The 26,867-nt window shown below is 43.2% G+C and overlaps 4 protein-coding genes across 6 annotated transcripts in view; 2 read left to right on the top strand and 2 right to left on the bottom strand.

Moving 5' to 3' along the window:
- The first annotated feature begins 1,000 nt into the window (after nt 1-1,000).
- LOC146634886 (motile sperm domain-containing protein 1-like) lies at nt 1,001-3,613 on the top strand. Of its 2 annotated transcripts, none has more exons than XM_085343408.1 (6): nt 1,001-1,343; nt 1,808-2,087; nt 2,170-2,245; nt 2,324-2,541; nt 2,650-2,805; nt 3,335-3,613. In XM_085343408.1, the coding sequence occupies exons 2-6, from the start codon at nt 1,883-1,885 to the stop codon at nt 3,361-3,363; spliced, it is 684 nt and encodes a 227-aa protein (XP_085199534.1). In that variant the 5' UTR covers nt 1,001-1,343; nt 1,808-1,882; the 3' UTR covers nt 3,364-3,613. The 2 variants fall into 2 exon arrangements, with proteins under 2 accessions (XP_085199534.1, XP_085199542.1); XM_085343416.1 differs by having other exon boundaries at nt 1,006-1,035.
- A 1,947-nt stretch (nt 3,614-5,560) lies between these two features.
- On the top strand, nt 5,561-13,431 carry LOC146634885 (uncharacterized). Its single transcript, XM_085342963.1, has 2 exons — nt 5,561-5,662; nt 11,683-13,431. The coding sequence occupies exons 1-2, from the start codon at nt 5,591-5,593 to the stop codon at nt 12,739-12,741; spliced, it is 1,131 nt and encodes a 376-aa protein (XP_085199089.1). The 5' UTR covers nt 5,561-5,590; the 3' UTR covers nt 12,742-13,431.
- Nucleotides 13,432-14,107: 676 nt separating this feature from the next.
- LOC146634884 (uncharacterized) lies at nt 14,108-16,232 on the bottom strand. Its single transcript, XM_085343450.1, has 7 exons — nt 16,179-16,232; nt 16,039-16,098; nt 15,681-15,773; nt 15,243-15,284; nt 15,117-15,146; nt 14,880-15,041; nt 14,108-14,382 (listed from the first exon to the last, which is right to left on the bottom strand). The coding sequence occupies exons 1-7, from the start codon at nt 16,230-16,232 to the stop codon at nt 14,140-14,142; spliced, it is 684 nt and encodes a 227-aa protein (XP_085199576.1). The 3' UTR covers nt 14,108-14,139.
- A 3,382-nt stretch (nt 16,233-19,614) lies between these two features.
- Nucleotides 19,615-26,867, bottom strand: part of LOC146634883 (uncharacterized) — a 65,367-nt gene continuing 58,114 nt past the window's right edge. Inside the window, exons 9-12 of one of the 2 annotated variants that reach the window (XM_085378897.1) lie at nt 25,228-25,546; nt 22,833-23,156; nt 20,736-21,068; nt 19,615-19,969 (exon numbers count right to left, since the gene is read on the bottom strand). In XM_085378897.1, coding sequence (XP_085235023.1) covers nt 19,878-19,969; nt 20,736-21,068; nt 22,833-23,156; nt 25,228-25,546 — 1,068 coding nt within the window. In that variant the 3' untranslated portion in view covers nt 19,615-19,877. Of the gene's footprint in view, nt 19,970-20,735; nt 21,069-22,832; nt 23,157-25,227; nt 25,555-26,867 lie in introns of both variants that reach the window. The other variant, XM_085378905.1, reaches the window with a different exon arrangement.

Below are 26,867 nucleotides of genomic sequence, written 5' to 3'. Positions count from 1 at the left end.
GGAACGATCAACGTGCTCCGTTCATGGTCTCCTTTTAAACTCCTCCATCCGAACTCTACTAATCAACTAATACAGCGAAGTTAATGACGTACAGCGTACATCAGATATTTAGAAGGCTGTAGTCTTTGACTTACTGATGTTATATTAAAAAGAAAAATGTTATTTTAAACATTTTGGCATTTGGCATGCAATAAATTACACACGTGAAGTTGATTATGAATTCATCATCATTTGACCAAAAACATGTTTATACAGACTGATACTTGAAACGATGACGAGCCTTTTGATAAAGAGGCCCTACTCAACTAAAAATTCGTGCATGGCATTCTTATGTCTTTCATTTCCGAGAGAACTTGAATGCCGCAGATGCTACAACGCTAGTTATTTAAATTAAGTATATCTATAAATATGTAGAAAACATAAATTTAAAAGTGTATAACTGGTAGGACGTTATATAAATGTTTAGTTTCTTTAAAATAAGGAAACTAAAAGCCACAATTATTTGTTAAATAATTTATTGCTTATAATGTTGTACCATTGTAATGAGATGAGATGATAGCCTTTATTTGTCAGTTGCAGTTGCCCACCGAGAAGACAGACCTTGCCGACCGTACAGGTCAGGGAGGTAGCAAAGGAAAAAAACAGTGAAATGTGTAACACAAAAGGATAACCCAGAAAGATAAGGGAAGGAGACGGTGAAAGATGCGTCCGCCTCCTCCGAGAGCCAAAGAAAGAAAGCATTTTCTTGTAGCATGGTTGAAACATTGTAGCAACCATTGTTGTACCATTTTCTTGAATATTATGGCTTTTATAAATCCAAAACGATTTCTTGTTTAGTTTCAGAATTAAAAATGAATTACAACTGTTGCCACCATCATTTCAGCTTAAACACAGCGTCAAACTAAGGAGTCTGATGTGACACACAAAACAACAGAAGGCTGGGACTCTTTCCGAACGCTCACTGGTTTAGAGCTAGAGAGGGGGAGGGATTTATTATAAGCAACAGCTTGCTGAGGAAGTAGATCCGGGGCAGCGGTGAGTAGAAACACTGAGCAGTTTTATTTCTGTTTCTTTTCTTTTTTTTACCGGATTAAACTCCCATAAAACGCCTCGGTGTGACCGTCCGGCTGCCGGAGATCATATCGCGGAGCTGGCGACAGTTTCTGCTGCGTCACGTTACCGGTGTTTTGGCGAGTGATTGGGCAGCTAGCGTTAGCAAACAGCAGGAAGCTCACTAACAGAAAGTCTGTTAGTGAAGTTTTTCGGAGTTTTTTTTACACAGAGATCCAGAAATAAACAATTTATACTACAGGCTGACAGCGGAGGGATACACAGGAGCTGAGGTACTTATTTATGAGGCGTTACCTGTGTTTGTTCTCCACTGTTTACATGCTGGGTCCTGTTTGTTTAGGGAAGGAAACGAGGAGCTAGAGAAGTAAACACGGAAACAGAGAAGGAAGAGAAGAAGCACAGAAGGATAAGAGGAGGTAGAGAAGTAAACAAAGAAACAGAAGGAAGGAAAGACGTACAGAAGGCAGCAAGGTATCGGGTAAGAATCATGGTGGCAGAGAAAAGGCAGGAAGGAGGGATATGAGGAAGGAAAAAAGGAGTTGGTAAATAAAGGGGGCAGGGTGGAAATGAGGACACAGAAAGGACGAGGAGGAGGGGAAAAAGTAGGGAGAGGTAACAAGGAGGCATTGTACAAAATAAGGAGACAGAGGAGGAACCAAGGAGCCACAACCTAGGAAAGAGAAACTTTTTTTCTCCTCGTTAAATGATTTTTTTTTTTGTCTCGCTGTGGTGGTAGGCGGTGTTACCTCTAGGTATCCAATGACAGCTCTCCGATCATGTCCGCGGGCGGGGCTCCACACAGAGCGGACTAATGAGGAGGAGGCAGAGCCATGACGGGCGAGGAGACGAGGGGGGGTCGGCGGTGGCAGGGGAGCAGAGCGTGGCGGTGGGGGGCGTGCCACGTCTTGCCGTCTTCCTGTTCCCCTCAGAGATGGTGTTCTACGCCGAGCAGAGGAGCTCCCATAGGAGGGTGCTGACCCTCTACAACCCCTACAACTTCAGCCTCAGCTTCAAGAGTGAGTGCAGCCTTGTTTAGGCCCTGGTCATGCCGCCACTGGCTCTAGCAGCCTCTAACAGCCTCTCTCTCTGTCCTCACAGTGTGGTGCACGGCGCCCTCGTTCTACAGGGTGGTGGAGGCAGAGGGCAGCATCCGGGCCAAGTCCTGCGTCGACCTGTGAGTGTTTCAAACTTTGTTTAAAACTTAATCCATAACGACGCTCACATGCAATCAAGTATTTTGTTTTCCTGTCAGGGTCGTGCGTCACCTGGACGTCTCCCCCAGACACTGGGGCCGCAGGGACCGGTTCCGCATGGAGGTGAGGGGTGGAGGCCAGGTGGGACGACGGGAGATTTGGGCGGAGCTTAGAGGAGGACAAGAGGAAGAGGAGCAAAGAGGAGGTCAACAAAGGGCGCTGCCCCATCCTACTTCTCAGCTCCTGCCCACACAGGCACACCTGCCTGCCTGCACAGGTAAGGCACCATGGAGTGCTCTGATTGGTTCCTGCAGCAGTGCATTCGCGGGTGCAGAGTGAGTTGATCTTACTAATGATGTTTCTGTGTGTGTGTCTGCGTCTGCAGCTGTGCGCAGCGCGTCTCAGTGGGCGGTGTGTGTGGCTGTGGCGGTGCTGTGTGTCACAGTGTTGATGCTCCCCCTGCACACTGACAGCAACTCGCTGGTTCCACGCTGGCTGCACGTCTCCACCAATCAGAAACTGGTCTGCGCCTACACACTGGGTAACACCACACACACACACACACACACACACACACACACACACACACATCGGTATGACCTGAGAGAGAGGGGAGGCAGGAGCAAATGAGACAGTGGGAAAGTAAGCAAAAAGAAAGTAAAGAAGGAGATAGAGAAGGAAACAAGGAAGTAGAGAAGAACAGTTATAGGTGAAGAAAGGAGGAATCTAGGGACAGTTAAGGAAATGAGAAGTCAGAGCAGAAAGGAAGGAGTCTCAGAAGGAAATGTGGAGATAAAGAAGCAAACAAGAAAATAGAAAAGGAAATAAGGAAGCGGAAAAGAAACTAGATATAGAGAAGGAATTAGGAGAGAAGGGCAGGAACGAAAAGGAAACAAGAATGTAGTTGGAGGGAAAACGAAGGAGATAAGGAGGTAGAAAAGGAAATGAGATGGTGGATAAGGGAACGAGAAGTTGAAGATTCAGAAGTACATAAAAACATACAAAGAAGGAGGCAGAAAAGGAAATGAGGAGGTAGAGAATGAAGCAGTGATGCTGTGGTTGTCTCGCAGGTCTTGTTACCATGGTGTTTCTACGGTGACGTCATGCTGCAGCGACCTGTGGCCTCACCGTCGTCCACACAGGAGGAGCCCTCAAACGACTGTCATGGGACAGCGAGTAGCGTGTTCAAAAAAGCTTTATTTAAACGTGTCGACGGAGCGGACGGAGTCATCGACCACTGATGAACAGTTGGATACGAGCGCCGTGAGAAGAAATGGACGTTAAACCGACGAACATGTGACAAAGCTGTGATGCTGCGTAAATAAAATGGTTGTGAATAAAAACAGAAAGTGATGATTTTAAGAGGATTCAAGTCTTTATTTAACTGTAAACAGAACAACACAACACCATCTTTGACCAGAGTGTACTCACACGTTTAAATAAAGTTTTTACAGAAGCTCAGTGCAGCTCATCGTATCCAGGATAAATAAATAAAACAAAGCAGGTAAACTGTGTAATCAGATGTGTGTGTCTGAAGTTTTACTGCTGATGGTAAAATGTTCACAGAGGTTCAGCTTGTCTGCGTGATGCGTCGTTATCCATCAGAACTACAGAGCTGGCCTTCCAGTCTCTGAGAAAAACCTCATCAAGTAATGCATGAACTAGTAATTGATGGAAAAGTTCCAGTTTCTTCTTCACTGCCATGAATAAAAACCTGTTCTTTAAAAGAATCCCCTGCATCTTTCTGCATGATCATCAGTGCTGATCGTTCTCGATGTTCCTCTGGGATCGCTGATCGGTTTCAGACCTGAAGCAAAGTGAGCCGCAGATTTCCCATCCATGAACCTGAACCCTGAATGCAGTGATAAACACACAATGGCTCTGAAGGACAAGTTTCGCCTGAAGTCTGACATTTCATATTAAACAAGGAGCCGTTCTGACAGGTTAAAAACATTTAAAAGAATAAACGTAGAAAAGAAAAACAATGAATTAATAAAAAAAGATTATAACCTGTGTCACAGATGAGGCTCACTCCAGATTAATGTAAAGAAACAAACAGATTTATTTTCACCTCATTTAGAAGGTGATTTACACCTGCTGAGTGAAGCACACGAGGAGGAAGAAGGAAGGAAATAAGGAAGGAAGGAAATAAGTCCAGAATGAGATTCCAACACTTTACCATCGGAGATGTTTGTCAATAAAGAAATACACAAGGGGCCTGTTTCAATATGCGTACTTGTGCGTGCTTGCATTCTCGTGTACTCGTGATACGTCATCAGTCCAGAACCCAAACGCGGCAATGGCGGAGGAGCGCGGCTAAAACTTTTAAATATTACTCTTTCTGGGTCGCAAAATAAAATTGTAAGTTATTTTGAAGTGAGAATGTAGCTGTGTAAGCTTCAAATATCTGCTCGATTTATCAACATATCACATATTTCCAAACGTGCTCCGACGTTTTCCGAGACATCTGTTACCCACCAGCTCCATATACATTTTGGGGCATGTATTCTGTAATCTGTAATGGAATACATTTTAAAAGTAACCTTCCCAACACTGCCCACCAGCTCCATAGCAGACCGAGAGGTCGGCACATCGTTTTCAACCCTCCCATGCTCTTTCACTACTCAGGTTAAACATGATATATGAGTCTCTAAGTAACTTCGAAATGTTAATGTTTGGTTTATTTGTTCCTGAGTAAATCGTTTTGGCTGAGATATATTTCAATTCAGGAGGAAACATTTTCACCGGGAACAAAAACAGCATGTTAATACGTGGAGATTCTGAAGGCTGCTTCAAAATGATCAGATTATATTTTAAATATGTGTTCAGTTCTCTTCCAAACCCCAGCAGCTGTCTGTTGTAATTTTTGAGTGTCCACTAAAATAAAAATAAAGTGTCCTAACATCTCACCTGTTTGTTTTTTATTAAGGCATACATGTACATTATTTTTATTAATAGAGATTTCGCTGCTGAAGTCAAACATGATACAGAAGTCATTTCGATCACTTCTAAATGTTAATGTTTGGTTTATTTCAGTGTTTTCTTTGTTCCTGAGTCAGTCGGTTTGGCTGAGATTAAAGTTAAGCTTCATAACATGTTAGTCACAGTTGAATTAAGAGAGTAAAAACTCCGGACCTGTGACATCATCAAGTACGCTGTACAAATCGCTAGTCTGTGCGTGCCGGACTCTTGGGACTCGCGTACTTGAGGAAAGGCCATGGGAGTGTTTTTGTTCTTCTCGCGTTATTTTTTAGTCACCGCGAGAGTTGGAGAGAGTACTGAGACGAGCTGCTGAGTTTTGGCGGAACAGGAGCAGAGCAGGAATAATGGAGGAGGAAAGCCGGGACACGGAGAACAGCAACGGAGAGGAGTCCTCCTCAGCTCGCGCTGAGCTACAGGTGAGAGGTTATCACAGCTGAAAGAGGACGTGAAGGGGCACGAGGGACTTCCTGTTCAGGCTTTAACTTTGACAGAAGAAAGGAGACAAAACAACCATCGGGACACAGCCGCGCAGTTTAAGAAAACGATGTGCGCGTCTGCATCAGAACTTACGGTCCAAGCTGTAGACTCCGTCAGGAATGCATGGGGCGTTTAGGTGCATCTCGTAAACTCAGCAATCGTCCTCCCAGAAGCCGTGGTGGTTATTTAAACGGCTTTAAAAGTGGTATTATTATTATCAGGTAACAATTTGAGTTTTTTAATGTTTTAATGCGGAATTGAATGGATAATATTGGAGTTCTAGATTCAAATGTGTTCATGGCCATAAAAACAGGGGAAAGGCTGATGAAGAAACTGCATCTGCTCTATAACTACAGGTTAGTGCATCTGTACGGAGAAAGAGTCAGATTGTTCTTATAGCTCTCTTGCACTACATCTATTTCACACTTACATTTTGTCTTCATTTATTTATTTATACTATTTGTATTTTGTCTGTTCTATTTATAAATATTAACCAGGCATCTGTGTGTGGATAGCAAAGAAAGAATTTCAATACACAGAGAAATTCTTTGTGCATATGACAATAAACGCTTGAATCCTGAATCACTAAAGACAGTTTTTAATGGCACCAACAGCTATGCGCTTAATATGCAAGATGATCGTCTCTGCAGTTGTCATCACGCTCTGCAGGCGTTTGCAGTCCATAGCAGTAGTGCTGCTGTACCATGCAGTGATGCAGCTGGTCAGTGTGCTCTCCACAATGCAGTCTCTAAGAGCATCCACAGAGTTTTGTTGTGTCAAAAAACTGGCAGCGAGGACTGAGTTTATGATCTCTGAGCTAAACTTGCAAAACTCTTAATAATGTAGCGAGAACACATGGTTCAATACAAAAATGCTGGAGATGCAGCTTGAAAATTGCACAAAATAGTGTGGAATGAAGTAATGGAAACGACAAAGCTAATGATAATTATTCTTTTTAAATTGAATAAAGTAATTCTGTTGATTCCATGCTGTATTAATTGTGTTTCAGGTTGCTTTAGTTTCAGGCCTGCTTCTGTGTAGTCAAAGAATGTGAGCAGCTTGCATAGAAAGGGGAGTAGACCAAGGTGAGCGAGATAAGATGGGGAGACAGTGGTGTCACCATAGAGATAGAGAGAGAAAGTACTAGCAGTTGTGTCACAGAGAGCAGCTTCCACGAGTACATCCCTTTGTTTAGCCAGACCTCGCCCATAGAGAGCTCTAGCTGCTTGGTCTCCAAATCAAAATCAAATCACTTTTATTGTCACATCACATGTGCAGGCACACTGGCACAGCGCATGCGAGTGAAATTCTTGTGTGTGAGCTTCACAAGCAACAGAGATGTGCAAAACACAACAACACAAACGAGCAAAATACAAGAATGGCCAACCTGAAACTAATAAATATATGTACAATATATAATAGTGTATGCATTTCTGGATGTGTATACTAAATGTTTTTCTACGTGTGTGTGTGTGTGTGTGTGTGTACACATTTTTACAAATTAAATAGTAAAAAAATAATAAAATAAATATATAAAAATATACAGAGTTGAATATGTGCAAAACAAGTGGCATTTATATACAGTGTGGAGTGCATAATGTTGAAGTTCCAGTAGTGAAGCTGAGGTGTCTATGACGTGTTCAGCAGTCTGATGGCCTGATGGAAAAAGCTGTCTCTCAGTCTGCTGGTACGGGACCGGATGCTGCAGAACCTCCTTCCTGATGGAAGCAGTCTGAACAGTTTATGGCTGGGGTGACTGGAGTCCTTGATGATCCTCCCCGCTTTCCTCAGGCAGCGCTTCCTGTAGATGTCTTGGAGGGAGGGAAGCTCACCTCCAATTATCCGTTCAGAGCACCGCACTACTCGCTGGAGAGCTTTGCAGTGGTAGGCGGTGCTGTTGCCATACCAGGTGGTGATGCATCCAGTGAGGATGCTCTCAATGGCACAGTGATAGAAGGTCCTGAGGATGCGGGGGCTCATGCCGAATCTTTTCAGTCTCCTGAGAAAGAAGAGGCGCTGCTGCGCCTTCTTCACTGTTTTGTTTATGTGTACTGACCACGTAAGATCCTCAGCCAGATGTACTCCAAGGAACCGGAAGCTGCTCACTCTCTCCACAGCAGCGCCATTGATGGTGATGGGGGTGTGTACTTCTCTGCACCTCCGGAAGTCCACTATCAACTCCTTTGTCTTTGCGACGTTGAGGGTGAGATGGTTGTCTTGACACCAGTGGGTCAGGGCGCTGACCTCCTCCCTGTAAGCCGTCTCATCACCGTTGGTGATAAGACCCACCACTGTAGTGTCGTCCGCAAACTTCACAATGATGTTGTCATCCGCGGTGCGCACACTGTCCGGTCTCATGGTGTTCGCTGTGTCGAATCTAGCGTAGAATACGTTTAGATCCTCACACAGAGAGGCCGTGGTCTGCGGTGTGCTGGTTTTCCCTCTAAAGTCTGCGATCGTGTTTAGTCCCTGCCACATACTCCGAGGGTTGTCAAACTGTTGCTCCACCCTGTCCCTGTACTCACGTTTGGCTGCTTTGATCGTCTTCCGGAGTTGGTAATGTGCGTGTTTGTAGTCCGATGTGTTCGCCGAGGCAAAAGCGGTGCTCTGTGCCGCGCGAACATCTCCGTTAATCCAGGGTTTTTGATTTGGGAAGGATTTAACTGTTCTGGATGGGACGACATCTTCCACGCATTTCCTGATAAATCCACAGACTGAGTCTGTGTACTCACCAATGTCCCTAGCAGCCACGTGAAACATTTCCCAGTCCGCGTGATCAAAACAGTCCCGCAGATATGTGTTCACTGAATGCTTGGAAAATAAAGAGTGTCAAATGAAGTTCTTGTCTCTGTTTGATCTCTACCATCAAAACAATCTGTGAAGTTGGCGAACTTCAACAATAGTTTATTAGAAAACAGCTTAGAGAAAGTGGAGAAGCTCAGACAAACCTAAACAAATAAATAATAAATATAATAATAGAGCGGGGGGTGATGTCCACGCATAATGTACTCGCACTAGTTTCTCCCTGCAGAGGAAACACAAGACAGTCAGACACACACACATCACTCCACTAGTGCACAAACACAAAAAGTAGATTAGATTAGAACAGGATGTTCTGAACACAACACCCTGTTTGTTATCAGATGGATACTCAGTAGGTGAGGCCATAAATAAATGTCCCGTAGAGCTACTCTGTTGTAATCTTACAGTATTTATTAACTTTAAATACTCCAGTGTGAATTACTTTGTGGTCGGCTGTTCCAAAGTTTGTGAGTGGAGGATCTCTGAGTTTGGACTCGAGAGAAAGTCAGAAACAAAAACATTGTTTCAGCCTGGGAGCCAAACCGGAGTGAGCTGCTCTTGTGTTCAGTTTTATGTAGAGCTGGGCGATATAAGATTTTTTCATATCACGTTTAAGTTTCAAAATAGAACAAACGAAACAGACTAAATTGTCAATTTCACTTAAAAACAAAATATTAATTCTAAAAATAAATCTTAGTTTGTTTTACAGAAGAACAGACAAAACTGACTAACTTTTGTCAATATCAAATAAACTGAGAACTAAAAGGAAATTCTCAATCTCTCCTTGTTGCATAGCTGAGCTTTTCAAACAGTTTTAACAGTTACTTTAGTCTGACAAAAGCCGAATGACGAATTACCACTTCCAGTCAGAGACTGAGCTGCACCGCTTTATTGTATTTCCAGACTTGCTTTCGGCACATTTACAGTGCACGCTACTCTGTTTTTGTCAGACTTGAAATAGCTGAAATACCTTCACACTACGGAACTTCTATGGCTCTTCCGTTCGACAATCTCTCCGGCATTGGAACCATCATCTGTTTTCCCTTCGGTCACGCTTTCGGTTGATGTTTCTCTAGTCGGCACACTCATTTCCTCCATTACCCGGGCGGCACGGCGGCTGGCTGCTTCCCAAACAAACACACGTGCGGCTTGGCACTTGTGCTGTACGTAACAAGTCACGTGACGTGATGCTGTGGCTGTGATTGGTTCGGGTCTGCGCTACTTAATTTGGATTGGCTGTTGTTCCCTTTTTTTTAAGAGGACAAGAGAGATGTGGCCTATCGCAATAGTTTAACTTTTCTATCGAGAAAAAGTTATTTCACAATACATATCGTTATCGTTCTATCGCCCAGCTCTAGTTTTATTAATTTCATGTGCAGAGCTCACAATGAGCTGCAGTCTGCTGAAGCATGAATCTGAGGATAGCACGAGGCACTCAGAGGTCAGCGTGATAACACTGGTTATCCTCCCTCAGCTAAACATGCTCTACAATGAAGGAGAGAGGAAGAAAGTAGGCAGGGAGGGAACAGGGAAGGAAAGGAGGAGGTGAGATGGGAGAGAAGTAAACATGGAGAGAGAGAGAAAGAAATGAGGAGGTAGAGATGGAAAGCAGTTTGAAAGAAGAGTGGATAGAAAGATAGAGAACCAAACAAAGAGGAAGAGAAGGAAATAACTAAGAGAGAAATGAACAAGGAGGGTGAGAAGAAATTAAGGAGAGGTTGAAGCCAATGAGGAAGGAGAGAAGAAGAAAGGAAGTAGAAGATAATGAAATGACGTGTTAATAAGGAAAGAAAGAAAACATTTCCTCCTTGTTTCAGTATCTGCGTTTTCTTCTTCTCCTTTTCTTCCCTTCCTACTTGTCTCTCTGTCCACCTCTTCTACAGGTGAAACTCGAAAAATTTGAATATCATGTTCAATTATTTCATTAATTCAACTTAAAAGGTGAAACTAATGTACTATATAGACTCATTACATGCAATGCTAGATATTTCCAGCCTTTATTTGTTAGTATTTTGGTGATTATGGCTTATAGTTTATGAAAACTCCAAATTCAAAAGCTCAAAAAATTAGAATATTGTTCAATATTTTAGGCTCAAAGTGTCACACTCTAATCAGCTTATTAAACCAAAACACCTGCAAAGGGTTCCTGAGCTTTGAAATGGTCTCTTAGTCTGGTTTAGTAGGAATCACAATCATGGGGGAGACCGCTGACCTGACAGTTGTGCAGAAAACCATCATTAACACATTCCATAAGAAGGGAAAGCCTCAAAAAGCAATTGCATAAGAAGTTGGGTGTTTCTGAAGTGGTATTTCAAAGCACATTAATAGAAAGTTATGTGGAAGGGAAAAGTGTGGAAGATAAAGGTGCACTGTGCTTTGTTAAGTCCAGAGTAAATGCAGCCGTCTACCAGGACATTTTGGAGCATGTTATGCTTTCTTCTGCCGACAAGCTTTATGGAGATGCTGACTTCATTTTGCAGCAGGAATTGGCACCTGCCCACACTGCCAAAAGATCCAAAACCTGGTCCAATGAACATGGGAATGCTGTGCTTGATTGGTCAGCAAACTCACCTGACCTGAAACCCATAGAGAATCTATGGGGCATTGCCAAGAGAAAGATGAGAGACATGAGACTGAACAATGCATCCTGGTCTTCACAGCACCTCAGCAGTGCCACAGGCTGATTGCATCCATGCCACGCTGCATTGAATCAGTAATTCATGCAAAAGGGGCCCAAACCAAGTACTGAGTACATAAGCATGATTATACTTTTCAGAGCTCTGACATTTCTGTATTTAAAATCCTTGTTTTATTGATTTCATGTAATATTCTAATTTTCTGAGATTTTGGGGTTCTCATAAGCTGTAACCCATAATCATTAAAATTATAACAAATAAAGGGTTTTAAATATCTTGCTTTGCAATGTCTATCCTATTATTAGGTTGAGCTTTTAAACTAAATGATTGAAATAAATGAAATTTTGCACGATATTCTAATTTTTCAAGTTTCGCATGTATTTCTCCTCCCTTTTTCCATCCGCCCTCCTCCACCAGGTTTCAAAGCTCAGTCCCAGCATTTTATGAACCCGTGTGTTGTCTCTGTAATTACATTCACCTTGTTGTACCAAATTGTCCTTCTTTTTCCTCTTTTGCCATAGAAACGTGGTGGCCACAAGAGACCCAGACATCATGGCTCCCAGCACCATGACAACGCCTCAAACAAGAATCGGAAGATTCACATGGATGACAAACAGTACAGCTGTGATCAATGCCCATCCACTTTCGCTCGACTGCAGACTTTCTTAACGCACCAGCGTGTTCACACAGGAGAGAGACCGTACAGCTGTGACACATGTGGCTCAGCTTTCACTCAGTTGTCTCATCTGAGGAGGCACGAGCGAAGTCACATCGGGAAGAAACCATACAGGTGTGATCAGTGCCCTTCCACTTTCACTCAACTAAGTGGTTTCTTGATCCACCAGCGTGTTCACACAGGAGAGAGACCGTACAGCTGTGACACATGTGGCTCAGCTTTCACTCAGTCATCCCATCTGAGGAAGCACAAACGAAGTCACACCGGGGAGAGGCCATACAGCTGTGATCAGTGTGGTCAGACTTTTACTCTAAAATGTAGTCTGAACACTCACTGCATACGTTTGCACACAGCAGAGAAACCATACAGCTGCGACCAGTGTGGTAAAAGTTTTGCATTGAAATTTTCCCTGAAAGTCCACCAGCAAATCCACACCGGAGAGAGTCCGCCCTGGTGTGAGGAGTGTGGAAAACCTTTTTCTCACACGTGCTCCCTTAAAAGTCATCAAAGAGTTATCATTGGAGAAAGGCCGTACAGCTGCGACAAGTGTGGGAAAAGTTTCAAGCAGAAATGTATTTTACAAAAACACAGCAAAACTCACACTGGAGAGAAGCCATACAACTGTGAGGAGTGCGGGCAGAGTTTCACCCGTCCGTGCTCTCTGAGGAAACATCAGCGTATCCATACCGGAGAAAGACCGTACAGCTGTGATGAGTGTGGGAAAGCCTTCAGTCGGCAGTTCAGCCTGACATGTCACATGCGAATCCATACAGGAGAAAAACCATACTGGTGTGAGGACTGCGGGCAAACGTTCCGTCACAAGGGCACCTTCAAACAACACCAAGAACAACATCAGAACAGGACAGAGAACTTGGAGCCGGGATCAGCAGAAGTCTCTTTATAAAAGAACCATTTCATGTTTCATGTAGAAGATTTTCAGATCTTCTTCCTTTTTACTGTCTGCAGTGGAATTCCATCTGAGTTTGTTCTATTGTTCAGAACATCATAAACACATTTGTGTGGTCTGCTTGTTGCAGTGTGCTGCTGTGAGGGGAAAAAACGCTGAACAACAGAAATGAATAACTTTCTGTTGCACTCTTAAATTGATACTGTGAATAATACCTATGGGGGATTTAAAAACAAACAAACAAACACCCAATTAAAGACGACAAACATTTATTTAATGTAGGCACAGAAAATGAGACTGACCAGAACCCACCTCCACAAACTTGCTGTAAAACCAGAGGAGAAGATGTCCTCAGGGATCCACAGACCACCAGGAGCTGCTCACAGTTCTGCATATCGGGCATTTCAGAGCCCCCAATCAAAACCCTTTGCTCCTGTTAGGACGATAAATGGCACACTTCTTCTTTAAGGACCACGAACTTGTGCTTCCTGTAGAAGCTGCCCTGATCCTGCCTTTTCCTGAAGCTATGTTGTTACAGTGGTGAACCACTACCTGAGAAAAAAAACCCTAAAACAAAGTAAAACTGCATTTATTTTACTTTGTTTTTTCTGCTGCAAAGTAAAGTTTGTTTCCTTTTCAGGGCCTGTAAAATGAAATCATTAACCTCATTAATGTTTATTATAATGTTTGTTGACAAAAACATAAAGGGATGCGAACCAGTCTGGTCCTTTCTGTAAGTTTCAAAGAAAATAACCTAAATATCTAAACATGTCACAGCTTTCTTTGTCATCTGAGTTTTATTGTGTAAAAAATCAGAAAAAAATATCTAAAACTAATAAAAACTGACCTGAAATCAACAAAATGACTAAAAATAAACCAAAAAGATTCAGGTGAATGAGTCTAAATCACAGTGCAGTCAAACATGCAGCTGCTTGAGACTCCACAATTTTATTAACAATTTCAATAATTACAGTGGATCGAGCATGGTGATATTTAAATGGAAAAGCAACAGGACTGGAGTTCATGAAAAATTTAAACTTTTTATTACCAAACAGTGACAAGGCACAGATGTGAAGTTTAGTTTAATAAATGTTCAGGCTCAAACAGAAAAAACAAAACATGGGAACACGTTTATTTACAGTCAAACTCAGCTCATTGTTTCAGGTTAAACTGCTGGGATCCAAACAGAGGCTGATACCTCTGCGTCAATTCACTGTGTGATGATCTGCTTTCATGCTCAGTGCTCATTAAAACTTCAGAGCTTGATTGATCGGGACAGTTAAACATTTAATATGTGGAGCTACATGTTCTGTGACGCTTCAGTAGTTAATAATAATAATAATAATCGCATCATTTACTGGTTGATAAGTGATCATAACAATGGGGGGATGGTCTCTACAGCCCCAGCTCAAGCCCCGCCTCATTTTCATGGAGGCCTTGGTCAGGCACGTCAAAGGTCAGCCCGGCCTCTCGCTCAATGCTGTCACCCCACAGTTGCAGAAACTCAGAGTTTTCCTCTCTGGCACCGCCCACGTCGCCAACTTCAGACACGCCTCCCTCTGCAGCCACTTCTGAGATCAGACCGGGTTCTCTGTGCCGAGGTCGTGTCAGGAGGTGGTGGAAGGTCATCAGCAAAGGCTGGTAGGGGGCGGGGTCAAAAAAGAAAGGGGGGAGTCACACTAGAGTTGATTTATTTTGTAGAACCTAAAGGAGCCAAGAAGACGACGAGCTGACTTGAGGGGGAGGCTGGGTTAGTTCCATAGACCCAACCAGGAGACGTGGGACAAGCCCACCTAATGCGTCATCATTACACTTTCATCAATCAGAGATCAGTTTGAACCAGCTGTGCTTTCAGTCTCGTCTCAGCTCGTTTTTTAGTTTTATTGCTGTAAGTCATGTGACCTGCACAGGACTGCAGACAGAAATAACCTAAAACCTGACAGGTGTATATTTTTATATTAGCATCCATCAACATCAATGTAACAAAATATAATAGATATAATATGTAATAGAATATAATATAATTTAAGCTGTCTGCGCCCCAGAGTCTCACTCATCTGATCTTCCAGACGATCAGATCAAACATTCTTGTTTAAAGTATTGCCCAGGTGTGTGTGATGTCACTGTGATGTCACCCTGTGTTGGCTCTCCACGCTGTCCTCTCCATCTCTGGTGTCTCTCTCTCCGTCGCCTTCTTGCTCGCCCGCTCTCTCTCCCAGTAAAACTAGCTCATTGATCCACAGGTTGGTGCTGGTGGTGCTGTTGGTGTCACTGGGAGGCTGGAGGAGCTCCTCACTCTGACACACACAGACACACATTTAACATTTAATCTCATTAAAATAAGCTTTATTTACATCAAAGTGACGGCTCACCTTCTGAGAGGAGTCCATCTGCTCCACAGCCTGCAGAATATGACATAACACACGTCATGACATCACAAATTGTAGCACAGTAAGAGTGACGATATTTGTTTACGGAGCTGAGTGTGTGTGTGTTACCGTGTTCTCCAGGTTCTGCCGTTCTCGCACCATTTGTGGACCCTGTAAACATCAACCAAACGGACTGATTCAGTCACTCTGTCCTTAATAACCACAGCTGATTGGTCACATGGCACAGTGACGCTCATTTTAACGCTGCAGGTTCTCATTTCATCTACAAGGTAAAAAACTACAAATAAGAAAAAACTCAGGACGTAATGACTGCAGATGGAGGACATATTATAAAATTATTTCTGATGGATGCTGCTGAGGTTTTTGAATAATGTACCATTTTATGTTGTGATCATTTAACAAGATATAGCAGATATTTGCATTAGCTGGACTGCAGGACCAGACTCCTTTCAGTTTTTACCAAATTAAAGATTTTACCAGACTCTAACCTCAAAGCTGCAAATAGACTCAGAGTATACAGTGAGATTGTGTTGTAACTCAGGTCACCTCTGAACTCTGGCTTGACTCAGAGGAAACTGATGAAGAAGAGGAGGAGGAGGAGGAAGTGATCTTCTGAGCGGGGTCAGGAGGGGCCGAAGGCTGCAGACACACAGTGATGTTAGAAACGGAAGACTTAAGATGAAGATGCTTTAATGTAAGGAAGGCAGTAGGGTTTCATCTGGATACACATGTTACAGCGTGTATCACAACACAAGGCTCAGGCTGAAGAAATAGCTGCATCAATATCTGCCTGAAGAAAACACCTCAAAATACAAGTTTACTACAACTCTGATGGACTCTACTGCTCTAGCTGTAGCCACATAGAACTGAGAGTACTCTGTGTACTTGTACTGCACTGACTCACTGCTGTTTGGTCCACTTGGCTCTGCAGGAGGAGCTGAAGGCTGTGGAGGTCTCCTGGAAGCTGCAGACAAAAACAAACACGTCTCAGAGTCACAGATGAGCCTCATGTCTCATGAACTGACCAGTATGATCCAGCCTTACTGGCACAGCCTGGTTCTGATCCAGCAGGCTGATGATCATCAGAAGCAGCCACATCGTAACAAGCTCTCGGGGCGGTCCTGGAGGTCCGGGGTAATCCTGGTCCTGTGGGGGGTCCTGCAGGTTCTGACCGAGTCTTGCTCTGCTCCGTCTGTTTTATTGCGTGTTTGGCAGGAAGTGTCATGTCATCATGTCGCCCTCAGTCCCTGCCCCCCTCCCACGGATGTTACGCCCATCAAGAGAAACATCAACAACAACAACAGGCTGATTTATACTGGCAGGGAGTGTCTCTGTGTGTGAGAGCAAGTGTTCACTGCAGTAAGGGTGTGATGTGAAAGCAGTCGTCATGCAGATGTTTTATTGTTTCTTCTGATGGAAGCAGCTATTTAACATGGCGAAGCTCAAAGTGCTTCCATCCTGCTTTAATGGGGAGAAATCAAACCTCAGGACACATTTGGATGTTTGTGGTTCCTCAGGTGTGTCCAGGCCCTTCATTAGTCCAGAGCTCCGCCCTCTGATCCAGGACTTTGGGTTTATTTTGTATAGTTTAACTTTTATTTAACTGATGATGTCAGAGGAAGCGAAATAAGATAAAGAAAAAGTATCAGGATTAAAAGTACTTCCAGATGAGGTGTGTGTGTGTGTGTGTGTGTGTGTCAGATTCATGGAGCTGCGGTGAACCAACACAACAACACATCCAGCTGGCAGTAAACACATTTCACAACCAGCAGGACTTCCTGCCACACAACCACACGACACCAGAGAGAGAGGAAGCCAAGTGTTACAGAAGAGGCTCAACAATAAACCAGCTTAGACACAACCATCAGTTTCATAATAAATCCTGCTTTAATATTCATCGTCCTATCACAGTTCACCTTTTTTGTAATCATCTCAGGTCTGACTTCTTAGTAGGGATGATGGGAATTTTCAGATCCTGCAGTTCAAATAATTTATTTAAATGAATGAAGGTGCGGCTGTTTTTAATGTTTTTAGAATTGTTTTAAATTGTTTTAAAATCCCATTGAAAGTAGAAGACTTTGTGAGTCCAGTCCTTCCCGTTTCAGGGTATCTGGTCATGTGACTTGTGAGTTTGGCCTGCTGGAATAATTTATCCACCAACATGTGGTCTTTATTATGAAAAGCATGAGTTTACACACCAAAGAACCCAAACCTTTCTAATAGCAACTGGCTTGCTTTTATACTCTACCTGATTCAGGTGAGCCTCTTGTATGACCCATATCTGGGAAACCAAGCAAACCAAATGCTACACTGATCATCCACGTAAGCAACCATCAAAGCACAACACAACACATGGAAGACTTATTTATATACGCACAAAGTCCCACAAATAATTCAATTACACATACACTTCAGTCAATTATATATAAATTAGAAACACCTTAACCAAACTCCCCTAAGCTGGCACACTGGTTTATTCTAAGAGCTCATAAGCAGCTGATTGAGCTGCTCTTACTCGTTTGCTCCTGTAAAAGAAGTGACCAGGAAAAGATGAGTACAGCAAACACACTTCTCTTAAATACATGTTTGAGGAATTTAGGTTTACAAGACAAATGATGAACTGCAATCAGCTGCCACTCAGGTTCTTCTTCCTGACACAGGATGGATGTCAGGTCCCTCCAGATGTTTCTTCACCTTCCATAAAAATGTCAAATTCGATAAACCTACTACAGAATCACCAAACCATAAATGTTTCTTTTTCGTGTAACCTTTTAAATACCAATCCCTCAAACTTATAAAAATACATTCATTTATTTATTTACAATTAAAATGAAGGCAAGCGTAGTGGAACACCTGGGTCTCCATTACATGGCTCTATGAAAATGGACTCTCAGGATGGATGCTGGATGGAAAGGATGGAAGTTTTTGGGTGTCAGATTTGGAGGATTGGAGAAAACAAAGTACATGGTGTACTCTCATTCCTGCTGGGATCTGAGACATCTGTGTGGTTTTTGGCATCACTGCTTCTGAACCACCCTCAGAATAAAAGCAGGAACTGGAGCGAGGTGGCGGCCAGCGTCCCATCACTGCCCCGTTACAGATTTGACAGCGCAGAGGCGAAGGCTCAAACACCCGGACATTGAAAGTTCCCTCTGCGGTCAGATTTCACCATCAGCTTTCTGAAAACATCTGTGTGTGTGTGTGTGTGTGTGTGTGTGTTTCTGATCTATTTCTAAGTCAGTGCGTTGGATGCAAAGCAGTGTTTATCTGCCTGCCACAAACCACATACACATAAACTCACACACTGAAGTGTCTGTCAGCGGCTCGCATCATACAGCATCACAGCAGACATTTCATCATCCTGTTCTTCTTCTTCTGTGAAGGAAACCGAAGTCATTTTGATGAAAAAGTTGGCCTCCTCACCTTCCCTATAAACCTTGAGTGGACAAACAATAGAAATTAAACTCTTTAACTAATAAATACATTTTTTAAAGACAGAGACTCTACAGTACGCAGCGGCAGCATCTCTTCCACAGTGTAGCCTGCAATCATTTTTTAAGCTCACCTTCAGACGCTTTCTGTGCTGCTGAAGTAAAATCACGTTTCGTCTGCTTAGCAGGAGCTGCTGCGGTGATGGATGATGAACAAGGATCGCTCAGAAGTGTTCGTCTATGCTCTCGTGTCAGGCCCTTCAGTAAATTACTCCTGCTATTAACAGCGGCCGATAGCTTTTACATATTGCTGTAATGTTCTTGTCTGCTTGTTTCAGAAAAGTGAAGAGACGGGAATATGTCCACTTCATAAAACAGCCACTCGCTTCAGCCGAGTCCAACATCTTCCGCTGTAGAATACGACTGTGCAGCAAACTGGCGCGAAATGACGCGCAGCTGCACTACAACGATGTTAAAGCGGCAGAGTTTACTTCTTATTTTACAATGTAACGCAAGTACATTGTAAGTAACTGTAATTAAAATACCGAAAAATGAACAGTAATTAGTTACTCTACTTTTTCAGTGAAGAAGTAATTTAATTAGAGTAATGCGTTACTTAGTAACGCATTACACCAAACACTGCCTGCAACTATCACAATGACACCATAGAGTTTTGGAAAATACCACATTGAGTTTATACTTTTTAATACACTTCACACTTCACACTTCATCACTGACTTCACAGTGACACAAAAAGATTCATTTATAAACAGTAGACTGATGCAATACAGACTGCAGCTCAGACAGCTGCTGGAGACAGATGTGTGTGTGTGTGTGTGTGTGTGTGTGTGTGTGTGTGTGTGTGTGTGTGTGTGTGTGTGTGTGTGTACTGTAACTCCTTTATTCCACACAGACAGCTTCAGCATTTGTTCTGCTTTCTCTGCTTTTATTTGAATGTGACAGAAAAACACGACTAGAATTTACACAAACGTGTTTACAGGCTGACTTTAATGTGTTTCTGCACATGCTTGTCCTCTGGTCATGTGGTTTGTAGGACGCTCCTCTTCCTCAGAGGATCCACCTGTGCTTCCTCTCCTCTCTCCTCCACCTGTTACAGTGAGGGAACGTCCTCCATGATGGAGGAGCTGCTGGAAAGTGCTGAGAGTTTCCTCCAGAGTGAGACCTCTGTCACAGTTCAGAGGATCTACGGCAGCAGAGACCTTCATGGACACTAAAAGTCTCAAACACACAACAACAACATCACACTGACTCCACTCTGACATCACTGATCAATAATCAAAGAACACACAGATCAAACTGATTGATCAGCCATCAGAGGAGTCGGATCAATGGAGCTGCTTCTGTTCCTGATGTCCCCTGTTTGATCCTGGACCTGAACTCTCCCTGCAGAGGACACACACACACACACACACACACACACACACACACACACACAAGTGACGGGTTTTCAAGGTGATAATTGCTCCACTAACAGTGAGACATGGATTCTTTTTTATTCATTGTTGTTGGATTTTTATTGTGCCGGCTTGTTTCCCCTGATGCGTGTGAGGCTGTGAGTCAGCTGAAGATTGTTTACTCCCGTGATGAGCTGCTACAACTTAACGTCTCGTATGGTGGTAAAGACCTTACTTCATGTATGCCGGATTTTATACGGAGAGATTTTAACAGAACAAGTGACAAAAGGAAAAGAAAAAGAGGGAGACTCAGAGGTGTCAAACTGCGTCTGAGGAGACAACAGGTTGGACTCCCCTGGCCTCTGTAGCTTCTTTCCTCTAGACGAAGGTTTCTAGTTCCAAAGAAAACAGTTTTGTCTCTGCTGCCGTCACTAAACACAATAAGAACTGTTTTATTTGATTCATCTTGATCTCATTTACATTTTTTTTATTGCTTGTGTAATAATCAAATGTGTTTGTGAGGGTTTAATGGGTGGGTGTGTGTTTTGTGAGGGGATGCCAAATGTTATAATTATTTTCATAAAGCCAATTTATCTATGGGTATAAATAAAGTAAACCTGAACCCTTAGGTCATGGTAAAATTTAGGCTAACTGTAACCCTGACAGTAAAACCACATTTGACTTAAAACTTGTCCCCACAAGTATAGTGCCAATGTTCTGTCCTCACAAAGATGTGTAAACATGTACACACAAACCTTTGACTTTGAGCTGCACTCTCTTCCTTCTAACCACAGCTCGATTCCTCACAACGTAGCATGCATATCCTCCACTGTCTCTCTCTGTGGGCTGTTTCAGGGTCAGACTGAGGTCTCCAGTTCTCAGCAGGTCTTCATTCATCTTCGTTCGGTCTCTGTAAACCTGGTGCTGTTCTTCAGGCTGGTCAGAGCCGTTCTCATACACGTGGACCAACATTACTGGTTCAGGCTCTTTGCATTCCCAAACCACTCTAACATCTCCAGGTAGGTTTTGTGTGGTTTTGAAGGGCAGTTGGACAGACTCCGCCCCCTCCTCCACCTCCACCTGACACACTGAGAGGACAACAAACACAACATGAGCTGTACAAAGTGTGATTGGTGTTCAGAGCAGCATCCTGTGACTCTTGTTCTGCACTAAATGAAGCGATGGAGTGGCGCCTCCTTCAGGCAGAGAAACAGCTCATGGAGAGAAATAATTATTAGAGCAAAAACAAGAGTGGAGCTGCAAATAAGGCCGAGAGGAACGCTGCAGAAAACTGTTCATGTGTGAATTCATCACTTCATAGATTTCTTTGAGCACTAAAATCAGAGCTGCTTCTATTTCTAATATGACAGCTGTACATTAGAGCTGCAACACTTTAAATGTGAGCCATAAAAACATGATACTCTACAAGTGCATTCAGCTCTGACACTGTCACATCATGAAGGAGACGTGGAAATCACTTTGTTACACAAATCAAAGTCAAATCTATCTATCTATCTATCTATCTATCTATCTATCTATCTATCTATCTATCTATCTATCTATCTATCTATCTATCTATCTATATATATAGATAGACCCCCTCTTATTTTTGGAAAAGGGGGTCTTGGTAGTTCTTTTTTTTTTTTCTTTATCTTTAAGTCTGCATGTATCCACAAATACAAGTGGGCTGAATCCTTCTCAACAGCAACTGAAATCACCTTGGTGATGGTGATTAGTAGGGATGGGTACCGGTATCCGGTGCCATGATGGCGCCGGTTCTGACATAAACGGTAGTAACCAGACCGAAAAGCAGCGCACATTTCGGTGCTTTATTTCGGTGCTTTTTTTTCCTGAGCTGTGATACACTTCTAGCCAATCATTTTACGTTTCCGAGGATAGTAGGCGGGTCCAGGTACGTACGTTCTTTTAGTGCAGAGCTACAGATTAAAAATGACCAAGGCGAAGCGGTCAAAGTCTGGCTGTACTTCACAGCAAAAGATGCAAACTCAGCAGCCTGCAACAAGTGCTTTAAGCTGATACTGTGATACTGTCAAAGGAGGTAACACCTCAAATCCGATGAAACACCTGGCGACGCATAGCGTTTTTTTTAAAGCCGAGAAATGCGCCGTATTTGATAGCTTGCTGCGAGACCTCACACCGTGCACATCTACTGCGGGTGTGGTGCCTGTTATCGGACCCAGATTTAGCAACATCCCCCAAAAACCCGAAGAGGAGAGTCCTGGCCCCTAGCCCTGCCAGTGTAGCAGAAATGATGAGGATGATGAAGCAGCAGCTGTTCTTCTCTGCGTGAGTAGCTTAATGTTGTTCGTGTGTAATTTACGTTGAGTAGGCTAACCACGTTATTACATTAATGCATGTAAGGTGAACTAGCAAACATCATCATAGCTACATGCGGCTGTCTTCTTGTTTGATGGCAGATGCTCCCTTCACCCTGGACAAAAAGGCTAAAATGACCAAAGAAAAAGAGGGAAACAGCTAAACATGAGAGGTTTTTGGACAAAGTTTGTGTTTTTTGCATTGTTTAAGCACTGCTTCCAGCCAAGAGTGATACCATATATGCCCCATAGCTGCAGAAAAGGCTTTACAAAAAACAGCTGAACATGAGAGGTTTTTGGACCAATTTTGTGTTCTCCATTCTTTAAGCACCGGTTTGAGCACCGTTTGAGCACCGGCACCGTTTCAAAAGTACCGGTTTGGCACCGGTATAGGATAAAACCTAAACGATACCCATCCCTAGTGATTAGGAACAGAGGACTCTGACTGATGAGTCAGAGTCCAGAAAGTCTGTCTTCAGTGGCAGCCAGGAAAACAAAACAAACAAAGGACCAAACCTCTGACTTTGAGCAGCAGTGATTTTGTTCTAAGGATGTTTCCACTCCTCCAAACTTCACATATGAAATCTCCACTGTCTCTCTCTGTGGGGTATTTCAGGGTCAGACTGAGGTCTCCAGTTCTCAGCAGGTCTTTGTTCATCTTCGTTCGGTCTCTGTAAACCTGGTGCTGTTCTTCAGGCTGGTCAGAGCCGTTCTTATACACATGGACCGTTCTGGATCTCCCATCCTTCCACTCCACTTTAGCGTCTTCAGGCAGGTTTTCTGTGGATTTGAAGGGCAGCTGGACGAACTCCACCCCTGAATCCACCTCCACCTGACAGACTGACAGGACAACAAACACAACATTAGAAATGCTCATTAGATGAGAGATGATCCACTGTTACTCACTTTTATGAATACAGATGTGGAATAAAGCAGTTATTAACACAGAGCTGAGCTGCTCAAGAACATTCATTCAGACAAAGAGAGAGGAGACATCTTACAGACATCACATGTACAAGGATCTACAGGAAGCTCTTTTCTTTCTTTGGACGCTAAACAGAATAAACTTCATACTGACTCTGCAGATCATGAAATGAAGCTCATGTGTAAGTTCAACAAGGAACATCTGTATTCACTCAACAGCCATTAAGCATTAGCTGTTTAAGAGAGGCAGGTGGGTCATTACTCCACCTAAACCTGAATCTCTGTCTCCATGATCATATTCGCACTTTGGAAATTTGCCCTTAAAGTGTTCATTGCTTTACAACATCACCGCCTGCATTAAGTAACATGCAAGAAAACAGTCCACCTTAAAAGCTGCTGCTAGCTGCTGCTTTCACATGTTAATGAGTGAAAATAACAGGCAGCAGGTCAAAGGTCATCACAATGAGGAAGGCCTTTACTTCATTTCCATGAACTGTGTGCTTTCTCTCCTTTAACCTTTGACCTCCCCTGCTGAAGAGAACTTTTCTTCTTCTTCTGCTTGATAGAAGAATCAAACAGTGATGTCACAATAATCCATCAGTGTGTTTTGGCCCTGCTCTCTTAAACTTACCGCACTACACTCTTTATGGAAACACATCATTTCCGGTGTGCATTTCAAAATAAAAGCACTCTAACATGTCAGTGGACACAAACACTTGATTTCTAAGGGTCCACGTGGTCACACTGACATAAACATCATCAAATATCATCAGTGTGAGGGGCTGTGCAGACATCCACTTTTCCCTTTTTTGTTACCGGGCAGATTTCAAGCGGATTTCAAAGAGGTGTAACACAGGGGTGGGCAATTCCAGGCCCCGAGGGCCGGTGTCCTGCAGGTTTTAGACCTCACCTTGGGTCAACACACCTGAATCACATGATTAGTTCATTACCAGGCCCCTGGAGAACTGCAGGAGCTGTCAAAGGAGCTTGCAAAGAAAAGCGTCTGGACTTCTTTAAGTTACTTGAAGACGTTTCACCTCTCATCCAAGAAGCTTCTTCAGTTCTAAGGTCAAATGGTGGAGAGTCCCAGATATAAACCTAGTGGGAGTATCCCCCACAGAGGGACAAAAGGACCCCCTGATGATCCTCTAATCACCTGAGCCAAGGTGTGAAAATGGGTGTGGGTCACAATCAGCCAGGGTTTCGGGTGAGTTCATTGTGAAACCTGGCCCCACCTTGTCATGCGAATTCCTGAGATCAGATGGCCCAGGATGTGAGTGGGCGTTAAGGCGTCTGGGAAGGGATCTCAAAACTGGATTATAGATGGCAGAGAGTTGGTGTCGTAAACCCCCGCCTCTGTTCAAAGATGGTCGCTCACAGTGGACATAGATGGCTTCTTTCACTCGTCTTTCAAACCATCTGTCCTCTCTGTCCAAAATGTGAACATTGGCATCCTCGAAAGAGTGTCCTTTATCCTTAAGATGCAGATGGACTGCTGAGTCTTGTCCTGTGGAGGTGGCTCTTCTGTGTTGTGCCATGCGCTTGTGAAGTGGCTGTTTGGTCTCTCCAATGTAGAGGTCTGAGCATTCCTTGCTGCACTGTACAGCATACACCACATTGTTAAGTCTGTGTTTTGGCGTTTTATCTTTCGGGTGAACCAGTTTTTGTCTGAGCGTGTTGCTGGGTCTGAAATGCATTTGCATAATGACTGAAACCAGCCCACTGAAGGAATAATGGGCATTAATATTCAAATTCTCATGACCATTGAGCAAAGACCACTGATCAATGGCCATGAGTACCATTTGTAGAAAGTTGGTGATTGGCTGCAATCACAGTAAGATGGCAAAAAATGTACCCTTAGTCCTCAATTCAGAGATGGTCTTTCACTGAGATAGTCAGCCTGTTAGTTTCCTGCTGCCTCCATCACTCACACTGATTCACTCTCATTCACACTACATGACCTTTGACCTGTATCTACAGCACTGACCTCTGACTTTCAGCTCCACTTGTTTCTTCAGCAGGATGTTTCCCTCCCTGCTGTAGACGGTGCAGGTGTAGGTCCTGTTGTCTCCATCTGTGGGGTGTTTCAGGGTCAGACTGATGTCTCCAGTTTTAAGCAGGTCTTCATTCATCTTCGTTCGGTTTTTGTAAGCCTGGTGTTGTTCTTCAGTCTGCTCAGAGCCGTTCTGATGAACATAGATCATCCTGCTGCCTTTGTCCTTCCACTCCACTTTAGCGTCTTCAGGCAGGTGAAGTGTGGTTTTGAAGGGCAGCTGGACAGACTCCACCCCTGATTCCACCTCCACCTGGGGGACTGAGAGGACAACAAAGCACAACATGAGCTCGGATGGAGACATTTGTGTTGACTCTAACAGGCTGAATGCAGAGCAACAAACTATTTGAACTGATCCAACTTTATTAACACAGACAAAGATTTGTGGATCAGCTGCTGTTTGCTGCTATAGATATAATCCAGCTGATGTGGAGAACTACATGTGACACTGTGATGCAGCCATGAATCTGACTGATTTCTTTCCATTTTCAAAGGTTGATGCATCAGTTAAAGTCCTTAAAAAGCTCAGAAATAAAGAGAAAGGTTGGTTACAGCAAAAAGAGGCACTGGCAGCCTTTAAGACACAATTTTAATAGCCTTATATTCATATAGTGTATTATTGTATACACAATAATACACAGTAAGACAGGCATAGAGAACAGCACTGACTGGGAGGGGCTGTGAACAGATGACATACTTCAGTTCAACATATAAGACTTTAAGAATGCACAAGCATCTATCTAAAATCTATTTATTTAATCGATCATCTATGGTATTATTATGCGCAATTATAATGCAATGTTCATCTCCCTTAAAAAAAACAGGCAGCCTTAAAGTATGAAATATTCACATACAAACATATTTGTCTATTGTCTCACTGGCTGATAGTGCCTCATAGAACTCAGTTTGAGCTTGAAGCCATTTATAATGTTTAAGTTGTTTAACGTGTAGGTGCTCACAATAAACAGCTTTTGAATGAAAGCCGGGGAACTTCAGTAGCACAAAATTCTATTCTTTGTGCACATATGCACCAGGCATTTACCATTATTTCCCCCTAAGGTGTTGCCAAAGGTTCCAAGTTCATCATAATCAGAATCAGAATCAGAATACTTTATTGATCCCTGGGGGAAATTATTTTTTGTTACAGTGCTCCATTTTAAACCAACATTAAGACAAGACAGACAATACGCTAACTAAGAATAGTACAATATATACATATATATACATACATACATACATAAGTCACTTATAAATAAATATTTGGAAAAGAAACATGTGTAGTTGTAGCAGCAAACAGTGTGTTAAGTGGATGCGTTGTACAGGGAGATGGCCACAGGCAGGAATGATTTCCTGTGTCGTTCAGTGGTGCTTTTCGGTAATCTCAGTCTCTCACTGAACGAGCTCCTGTGACTGACCAACATGTCATGGAGTGGGTGGGAGGTGTTATCCAACATTGTCTTTATCTTGGACAGCATCCGCCTCTCCGACACCACCTTGAGGGAGTCCAGCTCCATCCCCACAACATTGCTGGCCTTACGGATCAGTTTATTAAGTCTGTTGGCATCTGCGACCCT

The sequence above is a fragment of the Diplotaxodon limnothrissa genome, linkage group LG3, assembly GCF_057381915.1.
Source record: "Diplotaxodon limnothrissa isolate DT_005_m linkage group LG3, D_limnothrissa_male_GT1.1, whole genome shotgun sequence".
In the NCBI taxonomy this organism is placed as follows: Eukaryota; Metazoa; Chordata; class Actinopteri; order Cichliformes; family Cichlidae; genus Diplotaxodon; species Diplotaxodon limnothrissa.
The sequence above is the reverse complement of the archived record's forward strand: the minus strand, read 5'-3'. Positions and strand labels throughout refer to the sequence as shown.